At 38.6% G+C, this 24403-nt stretch overlaps 1 protein-coding gene across 2 annotated transcripts in view; it reads right to left on the bottom strand.

Moving 5' to 3' along the window:
- Positions 1–24155, bottom strand: part of PLXDC2 (plexin domain containing 2) — a 470012-nt gene extending 445857 nt beyond the window's left edge. For both annotated transcript variants that reach the window (XM_046011960.1, XM_046011961.1), the window contains exon 1: positions 24040–24155. In XM_046011960.1, the coding sequence (XP_045867916.1) occupies positions 24040–24151 (112 nt within the window). In that variant the 5' untranslated portion in view covers positions 24152–24155. The remainder of the gene's footprint in view (positions 1–24039) is intronic.
- Between the last annotated feature and the right edge of the window lie 248 nt (positions 24156–24403).

Below are 24403 nucleotides of genomic sequence, written 5' to 3'. Positions count from 1 at the left end.
GTAACTTGGAAGAAATAAGAAAAGCACATACTCTCAATATTAATACACTGCAATTTAGTGAGCAAAAGTAGAAAACCAATAGAGACACCAAGCAGCAAGTTAGAAACTTAACAGAAGCTGGAAAATAAAGGAGCATGGACTTATTTTCTCTCATAATGCACACATTTCAAATGAGATCATGGTCAAATAAATATGATCAGATATAAAAAGAAGTTTCCATCTCTGAAGCTAAGATTTGAAAAGTAGTTAAACGGAAAAAAATCTTAAGATTTGGAGAAGGATCTGAAAGCTGATGGTACGGGATACATCTAATCAAACCTGTTTGTATGCACGTTTTGTTTTGAATTGCGATGGGTGAGGGAAACAGATCAGTGCCTATTCTATATGGCTGAGGAAAGTTCTTTGCTTCATAAGGATTCTAGACAGGCTTCTAGAATTAAATTGGTGGCAGTAATCATGTTGTTATTAGTGTAATTGCTTTCTGACATCTGTTTCCCTGTCATAATCAGTTCTTTGATAATAGCAATGACATGAATAGTATATATCTAATCAGTGATGTTCAATGCTTTGCCAAAATAAAAGTGAAATTATATGCCAATTATATATGCTTCTCACCAAATACTCCTCAACCATGTACTATTATATTTATGATGTATGGTACAGTAATGAGGATATCCCAGGTCTTACCCTCTGATAGTAATTTATTTTCGATAATTTTTATGTTTCCATATAAATAAGAAGGTTCTCTATGAAGTAGCAAGGAATAAAATGTATATATTGTTGCTCGAGGCATAATGAAGTACAATTTGTTAATAAATTGTGTTTCTATTTACATTTTTATTATCAAAGCTAACTAGTCAGGGTAGTCTGTCTTAGAGCTGTGAACTTGGTAAGCTCTAATGAGCTCAGCTTACTTTTAACAAGCTAAGTTTAAATTTAACTTATTCTCCATAAAATGGAAATAGCATTCCAGTCTGATCTTGCCAGTACAACTGATGTCGTGACCTCTGAAAGTCATAAAAACTTCCTGGGTTTGTTTTCAATTATTCCTCTTATATCAAAAATCACTTAAAAAAAAAATCAAGCAACGAAACAGATAAGAACCCCTCTACTGCCTAGCTTTACTCAAACCCTCTGAAATTTTAGATTCTTGAAGATCTAAATGGTTATTTTTTAAAAAAAGAACACAATTCAGCCTTCATTATCATAAGATGCTAATGCATATTTAACTTGCCACAGGAAAGTGACTACATTTGGAAAGGTACACTAATACACATGAATACCCACGGAGTTTCTGTAAAATTGATCATTAATGAGCGCTTTCTATGCACCAAACTGGGTTCAAAGGGTTGTCTATATTCTACATTTTAATCCTCACAAATAACTTGGTGAGGATTATTATTGTGATTTTACAGGGGAGAAAATCAACAAATTGAGGGTGGAGCTAGTTTACCAAGATCACAGAAGCAGGAATTCACGGGACTGGGAAGGAAACCCAGGGCAGACCTTTACGTATAATGGTAACGGACATTTTCTTTTTTAAGATTCTATTTATTTATTTATTTGACAGAGAGACAGCGAGAGAGGGAACACAAGCAAGGGCAGTGGGAGCGGGAGAAGCAGACACCCTACTGAGCAGGGAGCCTGATGTGGGGCTCCATGTGGGGCTCAATGTGGGGCTCGATCCCAGGACCCTAGAATCATGACCTGAGCCAAAGGCAGACACTTAAGGACTGAGCCACCCAGGCGCCCCTGCCATGACACTCTTAATTCCAAAACAGAACAGCAATGAAAACAAAGCCTCACCAGTGTTAAACGCAACACATATAAAGCTGTATTACGTAGTTAATAGTCAAAATACCTCCCAGAGTAACTGAAGGCTTTCGTATTTTCTAGAGCCATTTGTTTTTTACTATCCGCCCTAGACATAAATCGACTAATAAATCTGCAATTATTAAATTCATAAAGCAAAAATTGTATACCAACTTACCAATTAATTTTATTGAATACTAACCCAAAGGCAACTGGTGATCTTAATGAATAATAATTCCAATTGGTGTCATAAGTAAACCTCTTTATTGGAAGACTCCTTCGGAACAAAAAAAATACCCACACTCTTAAATAGAAGGTTTTAGAGTAAATGGCACAAGCTATTGGCTTTAAAACACTAAGACAGTATAAATCATAGAAAGTTTACCTACATATATATAAAATCAAGAAAATTAGAATTTCTTGACTATGATCAAGAAAGACACTTATACAAGTAATTAGAAAAGGTTAAAGAGAAAGTTCACTACATAATTGTCTATGGGTTGGCAGAGTAAGAGCTTTATTACCTGCTCTCACTACCTGTGTTATCTTAGACAAGTCCCTTCCTCTCCTAACTTCTTTTCTCTTATTGATAAAAGCCAGTGTTCATAGCAGCATTATTCACAACAGCTAAAATGTGGAAGCAACCCACATGTCCATCGATGGATGAATAATAAGTAAAAGGTGAAATATACATACAAAAAGGAAGGAAATTCTGGCACATGTTACAACATGAAGGGACCTTGGGACATTACACTGAGTGAAATAAGCCAGTCACAAAAAGACAAAGACAAATATTGTATGATTCCACTTATCTGGGGTACTTAGAGGAGTCAAAATCAGAGAAAGAATGGGGGTGGCCAGGACCAGGGAATTAGTGTATAATGGTTACAGGGTTTCAGTTGAGAAAGACGGAGAGTTATAGAGATGGATGGTGGTGATGGGTATTACAAATGCATTTAATACTACTGAAATATTCATTTAAAAAAAGATAAAGATGGTAAATTTTACGTTATGTGTATTTTACAATTAAAAAATGGGGGGAAGAAGTCAATGGATCAGTAAAGAGAGTGAGTACAGTATTACATGATAAAATGTTTTGTAGACATACAAGTATGTAGTGTCTTTTCATTTTGTCTTCTCATCCCACCTTTCTTCTGTACATGGAGCTGCCTCTAATCCCAGCCAACCTCCATCTGCATGTTTGCAAGAAGAGAGCATTCCTCTAACAAACAGTAGTTCAGAACCTGCGATGTGCCAAGCCATGGGATCCAGCAGTGAGCAGTAGACCAGGACCCTGCCATCTAATGGTAATGGAAGGACAGTATGGGGAAATGATAAACAAACAAATGTTTTAAGTGTGGGGGGAGGTAATATCAAAGAGTGGCTACTGTCTAGTGAGTAGTCAGCAAAGCCATTATGAAAAGATGACAATTGAACTGAGGCCCAAGTAACAAGGACTCAGAGGAAGACATGAGTGGCGACCATATTCTGCAAGACAGGAAGTAAACAATAAATAATCGTGGTTTGTGATGAGATCAAAGAGGTAAGCAGGCGCTTGTAAATAAAAGGCCATGGAAAAGAGAACAGATTTTATATTTCTATTAAAGGAAAGGCATTAGAAGTCTTTAAGGAAGAGAGCACCATGACTGAATTTATACTGTGCAAAAATAAGGTTTTGGGGCGCCTGGGTGGCTCAGTGGGTTAAAGCCGCTGCCTTCAGCTCAGGTCATGATCCCAGGGTCCTGGGATCGAGCCCCACATTGGGCTCTCTGCTCCACAGGGAGCCTGCTTCCTCCTCTCTCTCTGCCTGCCTCTCTGCCTAGTTGTGATTTCTCTCTGTCAAATTAATAAAATATTTAAAAAAAAAAAATAAGGTTTCATGGAACCTGGTCTCCTGGTCACAGGGCCACAGTTCTGAGGTGGACAATGCAGTCCTTTTCCAGAACTTTTGATCTCTGGATTAGAAATGTATCAGGCCAAGTCATTTTGGAGTGGCTGAGGCCTGAGGCCACTCACTCTCTGTTCTGTCATGTGGACCAGTGAGCAGAGGGAGCCTGCTTAGAGATGAACAGACAGGCACAGAAATGACAGAGAGTCTCTGAGAGTCCCTGTGGCCTGGTCACATTGTTCTTCTCGGGCTCTCTGAGGCCTCCCCCCAATTCCCTGCTTTAAGTTAGTTCAAGTTGGATTTCTCTCATTAGAGAATTAGATGCAATTATCATTGATGTTGTTATTGACTGTGGGTTACATAAAAAAGTAGCAGTCTGCATACATTATGCATTTACATATTCCACTAACTCTGTGGTACATTATTTAAAGAAACTAAGAACAGTGAAGCAAGGTAGCTCAAATGACAGCCCAAAAAAGCAGTGGGGCTGATTTCAAACCCTCGTTTTTCTGACTTCCAAGTGTCTGCCAGAACTTAGCACCACCAGCAGCTTCCCTCTGTGACCTAGACCATCCTGTGGCAGGACGGGACCTGACAGGCACAACAAGAAAGGAAAACCAGCAGCAGGCAGTTAACTCTTGCTCCCAAAAGGGCCAGTGTTGAACAGGGAAGATCACTGAGTCCCTAATCTCCCACAAGTATTGTGTCCCTAATCTGTACACAAGTATTGACTTAAACTCCAATGCCTATGGTCCCTTCTTTCAAAAGGGTGTGTAATTGCCCAAGAGACAAGACTTACAAAGATGGCAATTAAAAAATGAAACATACAACTGATTACCAAATTAACAGGTGCTCATAATACGTGAGGAAAAAAAAAGGCAAAGAAATGTGAGAAGACCTCACAGAGGGCTTTCTGCTGGTCATGGAAGCAACCAGATGGAAGGTACCTTGAGTTGTTTAATATCAGTCCGAAGTTTCAATCTTTACTCTATAAGAACAAATATTTGAAGTAAATTTACCTTAAACTTTTCAAAATTGTTTCAAAACTTCCATTAAGCTAAGGAGACTAACAAACTGATTTGTCTTTTTTATTGGGACATAAATACACTTGATCCCAAATTTCAAATGTTGTATTTGTTACTACATGCTGGAAAACACTATAGAGTTGAAGTTAACAATATGTAAAATATCAATGATGAGTGTTGTTTTAATTATTTTATACATAAATAAAGCATAAAAAATCTATTCTAGAGAAACAAGTGAGTATTGAGAGATTAGAAGTTTTACTAAGAAAGTGTCACCTAAATTCACTGAATTACAACCTTTCTTTCCTTGCCTTTTTTTTTTTTTTTTTTCTGTTTCACCAGAATGGTAGTATTAGAAAAACTAAATGGTTTTATCATGGTGACTTTTTTACTAATGTCTTAAATATTAAGGGTGTTCATTGAACAAGAAATAAACTAAACAAAAACAAAAATAAGAGAACTGTGTTTCTGATTTACAGGAAAGTTTATGACAAAGCAATTTACATGGACAAACAATGAAAAATGACCTAAGAAGCTCAGTTATGTGCTGAAGTGTCACTCTAGATGGATGCACACTTCCATGCTGCATTAGCATTTCTACATGTCATATAAAGCAATTTTCATGAATTTTGCATTTTATTGTTTTGCTCTTTGCAATGCATTACAAAATTAAACGAGGATAGATAATTTAAGAAAACACAAAGTAAGTAACGACCTTATGGCTCATTCACAAATACCATTAAATTATCAGAACCTGACCTAAGCCATGCCATTTTTCATTTCTTACTTTCCTCTGCACTCATTCAGTTCCCATCTCCCTCCTCCACCTCCAAACACACAGACACTGAGGACACAAAGCAATGTTCCAATTACTAGAGAAACAAACTTATAATCTTCCTTGAAAGACAGCCTGCAGATAAGAAAGATTTGTTCCAACTTCTTTTTTTTTTAATTTCAAACTTGCATAAGCTTGATTTTTTTTTTTTTTTTTTTTAACTTCAAGCTGGTCAGGAATGTCTTGCTGGGTAGCAAGTTACGGATGATAATAATCAGTCCTTTTAAACTTTTCTAGCAGTTTTATAAAGCAGCTCTTACCTTGAAGGCAATTTTGGAAGGAAATAAATACCTCTTTCATAAGACTTTGCCAGTTATTAGTGAGAAGAGAGTTCCAAAGTTTTTATGAAAAAATATTTTGACCCTTACTTCCTCGGTTTCTTATACACAAATACTGTTAGGTTAGGTCACAATATTTATTGAGCATCTACTATGTGTTAGGCATGGTTTTAATCACTATAAAATTCATCTTGAAAACAGCCACAAAAATTAATTACAGTGAGAGAAAGCATCCCTCTTTTCTTAGTTTTATGAGTTGAATCCCTGGCCTCCCTATTCGTAAAAGAACAATGAAGCCATTACTCTTTTTCCTTCAGGGTGTGACATTGGCTTAAAATTTTTAAAATGCCTGAAACTTAACAAACTGTCTTAAATATGCTTTTCTATAATACAACTATTATTAACCATGTTATGACTATTTTATAGCCCAGACTTAACTGATAAAGGAAACATTCATTTTTCTTGCTGCTATTGATGAAATTCCTACATAAGTTGAAATTCTCTTTCTCTTTATTTTATTTGAGCTATTTCATGGATTTAAAGATCTGGGGTTATACAAATGTGATATAATCTAAGTTTTCATTAAATTTTTATTAGCTATCACAGCAAGTTTTTCACATGTTATATAATAAAGTATTCCTCGAGTGAAGCTGCATTTTGGGAGAACTATGATCATCCTCACAGAGATAACAATCCTAACATAGTATATTGTATTTGTAACATACTCATATTCTCAAGCTGCCCATCTATCTACTGGTGGCCTCCCCCATACCTATGCACAGGCTCAAATCCCCAATGCTAGCAAAACTCTTTCTTGTTCAGATGCTCCCCTCTGGCTACTTCCTCTCCATCATTTCTTTCCCAGCTATTTTTTTTTTAAGATTTTATTTATTTATTTGACAGGCAGAGATCACAAGTAGGCAGAGAGGCAGGCAGAGACAGAGAGGAGGAAGCAGGCTCCCTGAGAGCAGAGAGCCCGATGCGGGGCTTGATCCCAGTACCCTGGGATCATGACCTGAGCCGAGGGCAGAGGCTTTAACCCACTGAGCCACCCAGGCGCCCCCATTTTTTTTTTTTTAAGATTTTAGTTTTGTCTATGTGTCTATTTCCTCCACTCACGCTCACCACTTACCATACTGAAATTTGTCACCCATTCGCCCCCACTCGTCTATCCAAACCACTCTTAGTAAACTCCCAGATGATCCCCCTTTGCCAGCTCCAGTGATCTGGCTTCTCCTCCCTCTCAGTGTTGCCCTCCTCATTCTCCCTCCTGGGCTCCTTCCTCCATTCGCTCTTCCCAGACCACAATCTCTAGGACAGTGATCTCTACCCTCCATTCCTATCTCTTCATGCTTCTTGTCTGGTTTCCAACACCACGAATACACTGATGATTCAACATCTCAATCTCATCTACCACCTCCACCTGGCAGAGCTGATCTTTCTACTGGGATGCCCCATAAGCATTTCAGTACTTGACAGTTTTAAAGCTGAACCCATTTTTCTATTCCCTAAAGAACCTGGGAACATCTCCCCTCATTGGAACCCTTCATCATTTTCCATTCTTATGAATCCAGCAGTTCCTAAATCAGCAGTCTCCAGGTCTGCCCCTTCCTATGTGTTCTCCAGACCAATACTAGAGACTCTTCTAAAAGACCTAGTTGAGCCTGTCATTTAGCTATCAAAAATCTGTCATTGGCCAGTTGTCACTTTGAGGAGTGAGTTTCCATATCTGTCTTTGGTAGAGGAGCCCCTTCTTCGTCTTGCAAACTACCCTTTCCCCATAGGCAACTGATCTCCCCAAAGAGCACACAGATTTCTAACCTCCAGGTTGTTCTCGCTGGAATGTGTACCCACCTTCTCCAAACTCCTAATTAATGCTTACACATACTTCAAAGCAAAACTGAAACACACTTCCAGAAAACCTTTCCTGACCATCTGGTCTAAGTTTACCTTTGCCCTAGAGCTTGCTCTCTACTGCACAACACACACACGCACATACACATACACACACACACACACACACACACACACACACACACACACACATTCTCTTAGAATTTTCTGGTTAATCTCCTTTTTTCTTTTTTTTTTTTAAAAGATTTTATTTATTTATTTGACAGAGATCACAAATAGGCAGAGAGGCAGGCAGAGAGAGAGGAGGATGCAGGCTCCCTGCCGAGCAGAGTCCGATGCGGGACTTGATCCCAGGACCCTGAGATCATGACCTGAGCTGAAGGCAGAGGCTCAACCCACTGAGCCACCCTAGCGCCCTAATCTCCTATTTTCAATACTACACTGTAACCCCTACCTGGCAAGGTATATATATATATTTTTTTCCTTTAATCACAGATAGAACATATCTAGCAAATGTTGGCCAAATGAATAAATCATTTTCCTGAGAACTAAACTTCACTATCAACACCAGTATAATGCCATATTAATTTCAATTTATTTCAGTCCTTTCTGTCATTTTGAAACAATGACAGAGTAAGTCAGTAGCTTCCAATTTATGAATTAATCCAATTGGATAATTTGGGTATCTTGAAAGATTATATTCACTTCTGATAGTATTAGCCAACAATATATCAGTGGAAAGGTATTAAAATGGTACCGTAGGCACTATAGCTACACACATGGGCATAAAATGAATATTGGTTTGGTTGTCACAGCCTACCTCCCTCTCTGCTTATTGTCTGCCTCCCAGCCCATCTTTGGTGTTACTGTTGTTTTGCCTCTGTAAGCCCTCCACCTTGACATACACACACATCCTTACACACTCCTAGTGACTTCATGCTGGTCTTGGTCTAACCAGGAGGCATGCCTGTCCCTGTCTGATCCTGAACACTCTATCTCTTTACCACATCTATTTTATATAGGTTTCAAATAGAAAGGATGTGGGTGACCATGGCCCTTCCTCTTGATACTGAAATTTCCCACGATAGACTACCTCAACACAACACCTGACTCTAAGTCAACAACCACTAACACATCAGTGCAGGAGACGGTAATACATGAATGTTCCACTGCTCACCAGTAACACCATGAGTGTGCCCACCTCTCCTGCCCGTCTATCCAGGGCTGGCCTCAACTAAAACACCAAAGGCCTCTGTATAGTCATGGGGAAAAAAAACGCTAAGTATGAAATACTCAGAGAGCTCTAGATTTTTAAAGACTCCCATTCATTTCTTCTTTTGACATTTCTTATCTTCCCATTCACTGATGAAATCTTAGAACAGCTGTCTTGATCTTACACATGTTTTGCTTACCTTTTCAGAGACCTTCACTCAGACATAGGTAGCATTTTGGATCTCTTTATAAATAGGGCATCATTATGCAAAAAAAGTTAACTTGTCATCTAAGGGGATTGTGTAATCCCATAAAGCAGTTTAGGTATCCCTAGAAGCAAGTACATTAAGAAGGTCAAGGTATTATTTTCTTGCTTCAGTGTAGATGACACAGCATAATTTTGTTTTGTGTCCTCAGCCCAGGCCAAAACAAAACAAAAGAAAACAAAACAAAACCTGCTTTAGGGGAGCTTCGTCTCATTTTACACAACTTGGGTTTGTTAAAAATAAATTCTTTGAGTGTTCTTTTAATGCATGTTTTATTGGAGTAGTGTTCTTCAAGTCCAGATCTCGCCCTAGGCAATCACCGAGTGAGGGGGAGGGTTCTGAAAAATAGCAATGCTTTGCATTCCCAAAGCTAGTCATGCAAGTCAAATCCTGTTGGAGGTGCAGCCTGGGCGCAGCTTAATGTTCGCACAGCCATCAGAGCAACTAACTAGCCTTGGTTTTTCTTAAACCTACAACACCAGCACACCTGGTTGTTACTAAGCTGGAGATGATATGGTATTATCTCTGGCAGTTTGAAACATGGATACCCCAATAATTAATATTTTTAAATTATTCGTGAAAGCCTCCTCAGACTGCTCACCATTCTGGAGGGAATTCTTTGCCTGACTCTGCCTTACCTTTTTACTCTCGTTTCCATTCCTCCCTCAATGTACTGCTTCCATACTTCTTTATTTCGAGGGTAATTGTGCCAAACCTTTAGAATACAGAAATTTTTCACCACAGTGATTGTGATGGAATAGAGGGCTAATTTTATTCCCGTATTACAGATGAAGAAATGAGGGCCTCAGGGGTTAATATTCCTTTTTAAAAATAATTTATTTATTTATTTGAGAGAGAGAGAGAGCATGAGAGGGAGGAGAGTCAAAGGGAGAAGCAGACTCCCTGCTGAGCAGGGAGTCCCCTGTGGGACTCCATCCTGGGAGTCCAGGAGGATGACCTAAGCCGAAGGCAGTCGCTCAACCAGCTGAGCCACCCAGGCACCCAGGGGTTAATATTCTTTCTTTCTTTTTTTTTTTTTAGAAAAAAATTTTTTTTAAAGATTTTATTTATTTATTTGACAGACAGAGATCACAAGTAGGCAGAGGCAGGCGGGGTGGGGGGGGGGAGCAGGCTCCCCGCTGAGCAGAGAGCCCCATGTGCGGCTAGATCCCAGGACCCTGGGATCATGACCTGAGCCGAAGGCAGAGGCTTTAACCCACTGAGCCACCCAGGCGCCCCAGGGGTTAAGATTTTTGCACAAAGTCACCTAACTGGTAAATGACAAAGCCAAGGTTTGGACCCAAGCCTGTCTGGCATCAGAACATCCTCTAACAACCACAAAGCAATTGAATGTTGTCTCCCACAGAGCCTGTCCCCCACCCCGACCCTGCGGTCCTCCTCCGGCTTTGCTGCTCCCACAGGCACGTGTGTGTCCCTGCGTTATGCTCATGCTTGTCACAGTTCTCCCACGAGACTCATGCTACATTTGTGCTTGTGTTCCCCTGTAGATCACCTTCCTCAAGTGTAGAAACCATGTTTTATTTTTTACATAAAACAGTGAATTATCTAATTAAATTGACTGACTAAAACATCTTCCAACTGAAATTACCCTGTTGGAGGAACAGCTGAAATAATATGAAAATTAGGCAATCTGAACTTTATAAAGGGATTTCAAATTATACTGTGAAAATGTCATATATTTTAAGCACACATCACACATAAGTATGTAACATATGGCAATCCCCAACTTACATATAAAGAATATGATTTAGAATGCCTACATTCCCAATTAAACTACAAGAGCATATTTTACTTCTAAGACATCAATTTATTCCTCCACCCCATTAAAAATATTGATTACTTATTGGATAAATGAAGGAATGAAGGAATGAATCAATGCCTTCATTGGAAGTAAAATAAACATCTGTGGACCTCTACCCAATAAGTTAGTCGAGGATTTTAACTGAAAACCTACCATGTGTTAGGTGCTATGTCTGAAATACAGTTTTATTATTTTTATTTTATTTTTAAATTCTTAATAGTATGTAAAATCCCAACAAAAAAGTATTAAGTGAAAAATAATAAGTATTGGCTGTGGATAGATTTTGCCTGATTAATTTTTTTCCCCTTTTAATCCTAGGTACAGATTAATGGACTAACGAAAGCTACGATGTGATACCCATTAAAGAGTTAAAGATTTCTCCTTTCAACTGCCTGGAACGTATACCTATCCCCACAACAAAAATAAAATAATAGGAAGTACAGGGCAAATGCAAGGAAGACACAAGATTAAACAAAAAGAAAGATTAGAAAAACAAGACCCAGGTAAGAGAATTTAATGTGCAAAATGCAAGAGGAACACAGTATTACTTAAGAAAACCTACAGGGCAGAACTTCTACCTGATATCTGAGATCTGAATTGTTTTAATGGCTAATGAGATGACACTCTACCAGATGAGCTGATACAGAAAAGTCATTTAACGAATATTTATCGAATGCTTTCTATTATATATCAAGTAATACGAAACTGTCAAGGAAAAAGAAAGGAAAGTAAAACATGGTTCCTACCCTCACAGAGCTTACAGTTTAGTGGAAGAAAGAGTCATTAAATACTTATTCAAATACCAATATAATAAAAAAAATGTAATTACCAAGACTTTTCAGTGGCAAGTAATCAATCTCACCACAAAAACTAGAATTTTCAGGTTTACGCTATTGGAAAATCCCAAGACTGTCTACACAGGGCTTTCGACTTGCATCTTCCCAGTGCCATCACTGATGCGACCATCAGACATTTAAAAACAAAACAGGAAGGGATGAATTTGAACCTGGAGAGGAAAGCCAGGACCTGTTGACTAAAGGCCTTGACTCTTTCCCTTGACTAAAAGGGAAGGGTTAATTGACCTGATGTCCATGACACAGGGGTATTATCAGCAGCCACCTGAACACATGCCGAACTGCCTTGGGGAAGCATGACACTATGACAGAAGGCCCAGGAAAACACTGTAAAAGTCAGAGAGAGAGGACAGTCCCAAACACCGGTAAGGTGCTGTTTCCGACAGAAAGGGGTAAGAGACACTCAGCAAATAATACGAATTGTTCATACCAGAAAATCAGTATGGACCAGAGAAAGAATTTGGGGTATGTTTCTAGGAAAACAATAAATAGACAAGGGTAATAAAAATGTGCCTGAAGAATAGCAAATATAAGTTGTAGAGCACACACAGGACGCCGACGTGAACACAGGTCAACTCCAGCAAGTGGGTCACATTCAGGGCTTTCAAAGGTGGGGACTCACACTCTCAAGGGCAGAATTAAGAGATGCTTTAGACTCTTTTATAGAAAAAAGTATTTAAAAATTTTTCCAATGATTTGTATCTGGACAACTTTTAATATCTCATCTTAGAGACTATTTCCCAGGTTGCATCTTTAGCTTTGAGAGAACTGGAAATTATGCAAATTATGCAAATAGCATGGTTCAATTAATTGTTATTTCATTGTTTACCCATATGTCCTTTTAAACTATGCAATTCCCTCCAGAGAAGCAAATGAACCAATTTTAATATTTTTTCAGACAATTCAAGTTGCTGGTTTATAAATCATTAAATAATTAATTAATAAGTATAATTAATGAAAGTATGATCATGTTCTGTTCTTCCTAGCTTAGTAAATGAACTGATCATTCCTAAACCATTATTTCTAAATGAACTCTCAATTCTTCAGAAAATCATGAAAATTCCCTTACTATACACTCACTCAATCTCTGGCTTGCCTATACATCTGACTCATTGATATTTAAATATGAGTCATCATGTCAAATTATGATGTAAAAATTCTGCTCAAAGAAATATGTAGAAAACAGATACACAATTCTTTGCCCTAGTAAGAAATCTGATCAAATACTGTATATCACACAAGTGGAACACTAACAAGAAGATTCTTCTGTTGAACAAATTTTCAAAGAGGACTTCTATTCTTGGAGCTGGTGATTCAGTGGTGATCAGTCACACATGGCCTCTAACCTTGGGCAGCTCACATGACTACACTTCCAATGATGAGAAGTGATATGATGAGGACATTCAGAGTGCACTTTGGTGAGACAGCTGTCTAGAACTTGGAGCTGGCAAACAAACACTCAAAAAATTATTCAATATGCCAAAAATCAAATCTAAGCTGAGACCTGAAGGACAAATAGTCAAAGAAAGGAGGAAAACGTGCTTCAAGAAGAAGGAATGGCATGTGCAGATTCAGAGGGAGAGAGTGTGTGCTCAGGAAATGAGAGAGCAGGAGGGAGGAAGTGATGGGTTTGAATCCAGGGAGGCAAGCCAGGACAAAATTATTGAAGGCCTTGACTTTAGGGTGAGAGCAAAAGGAAGGCAGGAAACATTTTCAAGAGAGGAGTGACATAACTAGATTTAACATTCTAGAAAGATCTTTCAGGCTGTGGAATGAAGAATGGCTTCCAGCAGGACAATTTTGGAGGCAAGGTATGAATCTGTTGAAGTAAAGTGGGCTAGAAAAAATGGTGGCCCGCCAGAGCCAGAATAATGGAGTGAGGGATGGAGAAAAGCAGTCTGGAGTCAGACATCAGTGCTTGGTTTTAAAAAATTGGCTTCTTATTGGCTGTGCCTATTTTACAAACCTCACAAAACTGACATTGCACAAGCCTGGCTTCCTGCATAAAGCTGTTTTGCAATGTCCAGACAATGAGACTATAATCTGCAGAATGACTTTGAATCATGCTTGTTTTTAAAAATATCTAAAATGAACAACAGATGTTAAAAAGATAATGAAGGCTAAATAACAAAGAAATAAAACAGACTGCCTGGCTTGTCGGTTTATTCCTGATTAAAAAATACCCAGATGAGTACACACGAGTGCAGAGCAATAGCCCGTCAGAAACTGTGTGGAGGAAGAGATGAGTTTAGGATTTGCAACTCAAGCAAATTATAACCCTTTAATTTATACATGCTTGTAGTCTAAAGAAAATCATAAATCTATTACCTTTAAACGGTAGTAATTTGTAAAGTGTACTTTCTTTCAGTGTAAATCTCCCATGAAATTGATACTAATTAGCTAAAGAGCAAACATTAAGGAGAATCCTAAATCCAGGGGCTTTTACCGTTCTCACCAGAGCTATTTCTTTTCTTTTCTTTTTTTTAAAAGATTTTATTTATGTGAGAGAGTGTGTGTGTGAGAGAGAAAGCACAGGTGGGATGGGCAGAAGCAGAGGGAGAAGCAGGCTCCCCGCTGAGCAGGAAGCCCCACGCGAACTCCATCCCAGGACCCTGAGATCATGACCAGAGCCGAAGGCAGGCACTTAGCAGACTGAGCCATCCAGGCACCCCACCCGAGCTCTTTCTTATGAAGGAGCAAACCTACAGTCTTGCCTGGAACTGCTGTGCTGGTCCAAAGAGGGTCACTAAAAGGGACACTGTACAAGTGTCACCATTTCCATATATTATTTGCCTAGTCCTCACCCTTCATTTGCAGTAGTTTCCAAGGAGTTAGGAATGAACATTCTTCCCCTCCACTGAGTCACTCATTTTAATTAACCTATGGTTTCCACCTGTATTTCCTAAGAAACAATTATAGATGTACCATTAGCCTCATGATGTGATCAGGAAAACACCACTAGTTTTCAATCTAAGAACATTGTTTCAACTCAAAAAGATCACTGCCCAACAGTCACTATTAACAGTTTGCCATGAAATGCCATGGTACTTGCTCTGGCTTTTAGGTGCTATTGGAAAGAAATTACATCGTCTCCAAGGTGTTTAGAAATTGAAATCTTTACTAAATGACCCTGAGATTTAATGTGACTTCAAAGTCCAACAGAGTTTTTAGTGAACCTGGAAAGTTTACTCTATAAACAGATAATGGAAAAGCAGAGAGTCTTCTAGAATAGCCAGGACACTTCTGAAGATCAAAAACAAGGAGGACAGGTTTGCCCGACCAGATACACTTATTATAAAGCAAAAGTAATTAAGATTGTGTGATAGCCATACAGAGATAGTTATCAGGGTTCCCTCCCCCACACCACTCCCCCCCCCCCCCCCCCGCCTTTATCTTTGAAGTCCTTAATCTTGGAAGAACTATCAGGGCTTGTCCCATGCATTATCTTTCATAGTAGAACATTCGTAAGTCCAATAACCCATGAATCCTGTCTTTAAATGTAAGTGGAGTAGCCCCTGCATAGGAACATGAAGACACATTGTAAGGAAATGGACAGCATGAGTATTCAAAACTGCACTGACTGAGTAACTACACTGATTTACAGAAGACGGATAAATCATTTGTGAGGAAAAATAACTGGGAGGCAATGAGGCAACTGTGGAAAATTAGGACCAACACAAGTACATGTAATACCTGTGTACAAAACAGCAAGTGATGTTGTTATTCTTATATTAAAGTGGTGAATTATTACACAATTCAGTCCCAACCAAAAGTGTTTTGTGACACATTCATCAGTATTATGCAAGACTTGCCATATTAAGAAATATTACTGCAATACTCTGATATAGAAAATAGTTTTACATGTACTTTAGGTTGAATGAAATGTTTTCATAAAATTCATTAATTTGAATGGGAGAAATTTAATGTGAATAAAAGACATTTTAAAAACTATGCAAAATTTTAAACTCCAATTTACAAATCAAAACAGATGCAAATATACATCACCCAAGATATAGGGTAATCCTGAGATGTTAATTAAGCTATGAAAATAAAACACCAAGCAGTATCTTTTTAAATATAGCAAGAATGCCTGCAAACTAATGTGAAATGACATTTTTTTTTGAAATGACATTTTTTAAAACTAGAAGTCAACTTCATTTTTATAGAACATCCAGAATTGTCAAATAGGTATTAAAATACTCTTGAAATTTGTGTCATGTAAACAAAAAAACCTCAAATGATCCTCTTTAGTCTCACTCCAAACAAACAAGTATCAAAGAACAAAAATGCAAATACAGGGCGCCTGGGTGGCTCAGTGGGTTAAAGCCTCTGCCTTTGGCTCAGGTCATGATCCCAGGGTTCTGGGATCTCTGCTCAGCAGGGAGCCTGCTTCCTCTTCTCTGTGCCTGCCTCTCTGCCTACTTGTGATCTGTTTGTCAAATAAATAAATAAAAAATCTTTTAAAAAAATGCAAATACATAGTGATAGGTCTCTTTGTTCAACTTTTGTTTCTTAGTTTTTCATAGTTCAATTGTGAACATATAGTACACTTTATCTAATTTTAAATGTGAAACTATGGACTAGCAAAATAATTGAGGTATGTTTTGTTTTTTTTTTTTTAATCAAATGTTCAGGACAGAATTCCTTCAAATAGGAATCCATTTGCACCAAGAATATGATTTCAGGATATCAAAAATCATTCCACGTATGTTTTTTTCAGGACTATCTTGCAGCACAGACTACAGTGATACGTTGAAGGAAATGGAGAGCAGAAGAAGGGGAAGGTACAGTCAAAATAATCAGGTACAATACCGGACTTGCTCCCTGTTATGCCTGCAGTAATTTCAGTGGGCTGTTTTTGACCGAACAAATGAATAAAGATACACCAGTTAAGCAATCAGATCTGTTGTATCAGTGATAGCTACTGTCTATATTTGTTTCTGGAGAGGGTTAAGCAAATATGCATAACAGAAATACAACCTAGTAGACTATTTCACAACTTGAAAGTCATTATTATTTGTGAATTTCATATTCTAAAGTGATAAACTCTGCTTATCTTGCTTCTTTCTTAGGGTTTAGAGAAATAAGTATTTTATTGGATGTTGAGATCATGGTTTCAGAGACAAAAGTTGGCAGCTATTTACAGATAACACAGACACAATTAGCAAGTATGTTACCCAAAACCACTACCTTAAAAAACGTTATTGCAAGCTGAATGTTCAATATTCCAACTGGACCAAAGAAAATATGATCCTGATCGAAATAAACCAGGGTATACTTACCAAGCCTTGTGCTTAAAGAAAATACGTCGGCTTTATTTACGCTTCTGCCATCAATGAACACTTCAAGGAGTATGTAGAAAAGTGATTTTAAAAATTCTGATTTTTATGCAGTTTATCCACAGGGCAAACTCTTTACATTCACCATATTCTCAAAGCCTCAATGAGCTAACAAGCACCTTACCTACAGGATGAGACTTTGAGCAAGATGATTCTACAAAAATTTTTTTTAAAAAATTTTATTTATTTATTAGACAGAGATCACAAGTAGGGAGAGAGGCAGGCAGAGAGAGAGAGAGGAGGAAGCAGGCTCCCTGCCAAGCAGAGAGCCCGACGCGGGACTCGATCCCAGGACCCTGGGATCATGACTTGAGTGAAAGGCAGAGGCTTTAACCCACTGAGCCACCCAGGTGCCCCGATTCTACAAAAATTTTCAATTAGTTAGTGAAAAATAGCAGATAAGGAGAGGGACAAGTCCAAGCAAAAAGACTCTAGAAAAGTAAAAGGGAAGTCTGCAACCCTTGCCTTTATGACCCTCTTCAACAAAACCGCAGGCCGCTCTCTACTAGACATCTGAAGCAGTAACAGTGACCATCGCAGATTTTTGTTTCGAAAAGGAAGAGAGTTACTAGTGCTTACATCTGTTTGGATGACCTCTGGACGAAGGGATTAAAACTCTGGATTTCAAGGAAGGCCACAGAATTTCCAATTTCATATTGTATCTGCAATCTTTAACAGGCTACCCGAATTCCAGACAGGTCCCTGACAAGACCTCAAATTCTGTATAAATACCCAAATCGGTACCACTATTCCACATCTCACCACCTTCTTAATTAAAGCGGGCAAAATGAAAAAGATGCCAGAGAACAAATACAAAATGAACTCAAAGTCCAGTTGTAACACAATGTAGACTATTTACTACATAATTTACTATATAATTTATAAATTACTATATATAATACTATATGTTTACTATAGAATATCTAATATATTGGGTTCTTCCCTCAGATATCATGGTGTTCATCTGACCAAGTAATATGTGTCACAATAAATACTGGCAGAAACTGTTGATAAAAGCATCCCTACTTAGTCTGTCATTCTTCCATAACTTCCTCATTTGAACAGAACCATTGTTTAGAGGATAGTGAGGGGAGACATTCCGTGTGAACCTTAGTGAAGAAAAAAGACTTCTCAGAGCACAGTACTATGAAGACATAATTAAAGCTTTGAGAAAATGTGCTTAAAGGCAAAGGACTAAAATTAGATTAAAAGAAAGCTGAAAGGAATAATAATATATAACCTTATGTATTACGCTGATCACTTTTTGTTTACTTACTTCCCATCTCTAAAACTAATACAAGACAAGATTTTAAGTGAGGGAAGTTAGGCAAAAATAAATGAGTGGGAAAGAGAAGATGAAGCCCCAGGTAAGCTAGTCCAAAAAAAAAAAAAAAGGAAAGACCAGAAGGTTTATACACGTGTTGGATGTGGGCTACAAATTGTGCTCTGAGCTTTCAAGAAACCAAATTTAAGAGGTAATGCATCTGATCACTATTCACAATATCCAGAAGGTAACAACAAATTCATTGAGAATAACAACTCTATTAATATAGAAGATTTCTCTCTCTCTCTCTCCTGCCCTCACTACTCAGGGAGCAGACACTGTGAAATACATTGCATAGTACCACCAATTTCCCCGCCCCCCCGCCCCGCCCACCACAGCCACCATAACAAATTTTATGAGACTGCTTTCAGCTTTTTTTAACTTTTTTTCCAAAAGCCTCCTTCAGTGTAGGTTAATGGTATGAGGCCTGAGCACAAATCAATTCAAAAGTAATTTCACAAAGAACTAAGAAAAAAGTTTGAACTTTTTAATAGTGTTAATCTCCACTGAAAACAATCACCTATATCGATATGTATATACATACACATATATGAATATATGCATATGCATTTTATATATACATATATAAGTATATGTATATGCATTTTCATACATTCACACACACATCTATATACACATATATATAAATAGCAAAGCTGTACTCATTATCTTACAAGTGAATAACAATTTCAATACTTTGAAAATAATTTCTACCTACATTCCATCCCATACACACACACACACACACACACACACTATAATTTAAGGTGTTAGATAAAGAACATGAGTAGAAATTCATTCAGAAACCAGAAATGCAGTTGGGGGACAGAATGAATTTGTTAAAAGTTCTACTTGTTAATAGAAGCTTTAAGGTAAGTACTATCTACCAGAAGCATTATGACAGTTCAGCAGATCTCTGGATTCTACTCTCGTTTTAAATAATTAATTCTGTAAAACCTGTCTATATATTCATTTCCAACTGACTAATGGAAAAAGTCATAAATAGGGTAAAAAGAATATTTTTTAAAGTCTCCCAAGGTGACATTCAAGGCAACAGCCCAGATTGAACTATAATTCCATTCGGTTCAGTCAGTCCAACAGCTGACTGAGCATTGCATGCATGCCTCTGTGGTAGAGGCCACAGGCGATTCAGAAATGAATGACAATGGACCCCGACCTCAAGAACATGATATATGATCCAAAGAAGTATATGAAAGAGATGCAGAAATGGGAAGGGGGAAGAAAAACAACAATAACAACAACTCTTCCTCTAGGAAGCAGAGTCAAACAAGTGCCCTTCAAAAGGCAGAGAGTTCTCTGGAGGGTTCTAGGTGTTAGCCTGTAAGGAAAACTAAGATGGACAGATGGAGATGGACTAGGGAAGGAGGAGCAGGAGGAACAGAAAAGAGGTAGTACACATCATAAATGCTCAGGGAACATCAAAGGACCTCAATTAGAGGGTTCAAATACAGGGAGAGAGAAGTGAAACAGTAGGTCTAGGCCACATGATCTCAAAGATCATGGTGATGAAACTGTATTTAATGTGGCAGGAAACAGCTTGAGACTTCACACTCATGATCACAGCTGTGGATCAATTCATTAATCTTGATAAACATACGACTTCTACAATAGGAAATATCTTTCAGGAAGCAAAAACCGGACCAAACTAATGAATCCATGTTGTCTATATCTTTGCAGGAAACTATCTTGTAGAGAAGAAACCTGTTTGGAGCAAATTAGTATCTTCTATTACTAAGTTTTACTCAAGTACATTCTACTTGATAAAAACCTGTTTCTGAAGATCAGACTTAACAAATGCATACACTGTCCTACTTAAAATAATTTTAAGTCTCAATGCAGCCAAGAACTAAAAATCTTACCCAACCTTGGGCTTCAACTTGGATCTATTCTCTAGAGGAAAAAGACTCTCACATTTTGTGTTTTAAAAATTTTTGCATGCAATCATGAGTCATTGATTGATTAAAAATCAACCTGCTTTTAGTCCATTAATCTGACCCACATATACTTTATAGAGAATATTCAGTTCTGCTATAATTTTCTGTTCCAGGTATATATGCAAACAGAAAACTTATACTAATGCCAGTATGTCTCAACAGAGATACTCTCATAACTCCAAAAGTTAGTAATATTTCAAACTAAGTCTTTTAACTTCAATGAAAGCTGAAAATAATAGAAAAATGTCCCAACAGAGAAACAACTAAAATAAATATGAATGACCTGCTAAAAATAAAGTATTTCTCTCTAGTACATAGTAATATTAGAAAGTTTAAATAGTGGGAATTCCATGGAGTCCTAAACGATCTTTGCTCTCTCTATAGCAGTACTGAACTTCTTTGTTGCATTAAGATACATTTAAGAGTAATAACCAGGCCAAAACAACTCCGTAATTTTAGGCCTTTTGTCCTTATTTAAATTTTAGAATTCTTTGAGACACTAGTACATCCTTCTCCTTTGACACTGTTATTAGACTGTCTTTCAATCAATTTAGGATATAAATGTCTAACAACACAGAGATGAAATCAGATTTATAGAACTTAGGGTTATTCTAAGCTTATTTTTCTCTAAACATTGGGTGTTGAGAAAAACTACTATGGCAGATACTTCTAAGGTATATATAGATTACATTCAATCTCAAAAATAAATTCATTACATGATAATGAAATTTTAATCATAAAGGAAATAATTTAAAGCTACATTCTTGAGAATTCCACAATAATTTGTAAAAAAATCTCCAACAATGCACTGGGTGTGATGCCAAAACAATGAACACTGTTATGCTGTAAATAAACAAATAAACGAATAAAAAAAAAATCTCCAACAATGATGCAAAAAAGGTTATTCGGTTTTTCCACTATACAAGTACACCACAAGAATGTATTTGAAGCATAGACCTTTACATAACAGGAGATGCTATATAAATACTGAATGAATGGTTATTTTCAATTAACATGGGAAATAAATACTCATTATTACAAACTGCCACTCATTAACTTGAAATATCAAAAAATATTGCCCATAAGAAAAACAAAGTATGGAAGATCATTAATCTGAGACATTGGGAAAGAATGGGAAGAACAGGAGAAAATAGCAGTTTCTCTGCCCTCTGGTGGCAATAAAATCAACTGCAGCATTTCTAAAGTAATGCATAATTAAATGCCCGGTTATGAAATCAGGTTTTTTTCTCCCTGTGCCAAAATGTCTGTGATAAAAATCCTGGTTGCTACATGACAAATTTCAAGGCATCTGGACTTTTAAAAAATTCCTCATTTTGAACTTTTACCTAGACTATTTATAAAGGAAGCTGGTTTTTTTTTCCTTCTGTTTGCTGTATTTTATATATTCAATAGGCTAACCATTTAACTCCAAGATTATTCAACTATATGTCGACTGACATCCAGTAAAGAAGCTACTTCCGTTTGCAATAAATCTCTAAAACATTTACTGAGAAATTTAAAACAATTCATTTTTTCCTCAATCCTATAAATATATGGGTTTCTAGAGTAATTTTCCACCACAGATACTAATTTATAATTAGTCTGTAACACCTGTACATTTATGTTGAGCAATTTAGGCATTTTCTAATCCACAAAGCTTTTAATTATCTGGTCGATTTTAGAATGGAACCTTTACTTCATCCTCAATTTGAGAAATTAGAATACAAAATGTATTGTAAACATGTTCTTTTCTCAGTAACACATCGTTGATGAAAGAAGCTCAGAAAAAAAATATTTGCTGACCTTTATTTTATTTTTTACTGTAAATGCATTATTTGCTTCTAGTGCCAAAGAAGTTTTCAAATAAACAACTTGGGATGCATTTTGGCACACACATCTCTCTAATGTCCTTTGGGATGAAGTAAATTGTTTTCTTTAAGCATCTACTTATTCCATGAATGTGGCTATGCCATATCAGTACCATAAGGTGAAAGTCTTATTTTTTAAGCCAATGAAATGTATCAGAGAAATAAACAAGAAAGAATAATCTACTGATATGATACCTAATAAAGAACAACCTATGTCCATTTATGCCGAACAAAATTGCATGTGACAAAGACAAATCAATATAAAAAATAGTGGAGTTCTAAGGTGTTTCACAGTTTTTAAAGTGTCGTCATCATGTTGCACCCTTCTCCCAACCCACACACCCCTCCAATCATGAATTGGACCACAGAGTCAGAATCTGTGCCTTCTCTATAAGAATTTATATCAGGGGCAGAGACAGTGTTTTATTAGATTTCTAGGTCTTGGATTGGTAAACTTCATTCAAGGACTTTCTCCAAGATTCACCTCACCTGGAATCCCCAGGCAACCTCGGTAGGCTTCCATCTGCGACTTTCATGTTTGACATTTGTGGACACCTGCATACTTTCTGAGGAAGCACTTAACCACCACCACAACCCCCACCTTCAGAATTAAAACAAAACCTTGATTATTCTAATCTGAAAGTTTTTGTTTCCTTTTTTTTCCCTCCCAGTGTTTTTGTTCATTTCACCTCCTCTTGAAGTCTAACCTGAGTTCACAAATTTCTGTCAAGGTCTCTCTCTCTCTGCCTGTTTCTTCACTTTCTTTCTGAGGGGCAGAAACGGTGAGCAGGCACCCAATTCTCAGTGGCCAGTGTAGCGGGAAGCATCAGGACCTCGGCTCAGCAGCACCTAGCCTAAGAGCGAGCGGGCCGTGGGTGGAGGGCTGCTCCGCGGGCTCCCCGCTGGCCCCGGGGGCGCGGCTCCCGGCTGGACGCGCACCTGGCTGGCATCCGCCTGAGCAGGAGACACTGCCACTGGGAAGATGCAAAGACCAGGTCTCCGCGTGGGGGCAACGCCAGGGCACTTGGATAAACCCCTCGCACGTTCAGGCCTGAGAAGCCGGACCGCGGAGGACAATGGGGGATAGGGATTGGTCTCCAGAGGCGCGCCCGTCCCACTTCTGCCCCCTCCACCCCTCCTCTGCGCCCCACCACACCTACCCCGCCCCACTTGCAGAGCCCGTTTAGCCCAGACAGCGAAAGGGAGCTAAGGCTTCCCTAGGATAGCCTAGGGAAGGAAGGACTGGCCACAGTAAATTTTTCTCCAGCTGGTGGGGGACCCTGCAATACCAGGCTGCCACGACGTCCCCACCCACAGCCCCCATCACGCACTAGCTTAGTTTGTCGCGGCAGCAGGGAAGCAGGAGGAGCCGGAGGGGAGACTGCCAGGGATGCCCTTCCCGAGAGAGAGATCTACAGAAGGTTTGCTCTTACACACCAGAGCCCTCTCTGTGCGCCTTGGCGAGACGGTACCACCCCCTGTCGCTCAGGTGAAGGAAACCTGAAATGCTCAAGAAAACCCCCAGTCCTCTTCTCTAACCATTCTTTTCCCCATTCAGAAAGTCCAAGTTTACCCGAAAAGCAATTGCAATAACTTTCCCAAGGGCAGACAGATAAAGTGGGGGGGGGGGGGTGAGAATGGGGGGTGGGGGGTCGTTAGCGAGGTCTTCAGTGGCTCACAAAATCAACAAGCTAAAGTGCATCTTACCATTGATTTGGTTTCCAGGCTCCCCTTCAGTGAACTGAAACCGGTCCATTAAAAAGTGGCAAAGTAACACAACTCCTGCAGCGGCCAGGTCGGCCCTCGGGAACCTCGCCATGCCGCCTCCGCGACCTCCCTCCCCCTCCCGCCAGTCCTTGTGCTCGGGGGCTCCGGGTGGGAATGGGGACGGTTGGGACGACGGGCAAAGCTCTGCGGACCGGTCTTGGCTGAACCTGGAGCCTTTGTAAATTTCGATGGGATTTCACACTCAGGAGCTGGGAAGAGGAAGAAGGGAGAGCGAAGAGGGGTGCAGTTCTCTCTGGAGCTCCGCGTCTCTCTTCGCAACTTGCCACAACACTCGCTGCCCTCG

This window comes from Meles meles, chromosome 7, assembly GCF_922984935.1.
Source record: "Meles meles chromosome 7, mMelMel3.1 paternal haplotype, whole genome shotgun sequence".
NCBI classification, from domain to species: domain Eukaryota; kingdom Metazoa; phylum Chordata; class Mammalia; order Carnivora; family Mustelidae; genus Meles; species Meles meles.
The sequence above is the reverse complement of the archived record's forward strand: the minus strand, read 5'-3'. Positions and strand labels throughout refer to the sequence as shown.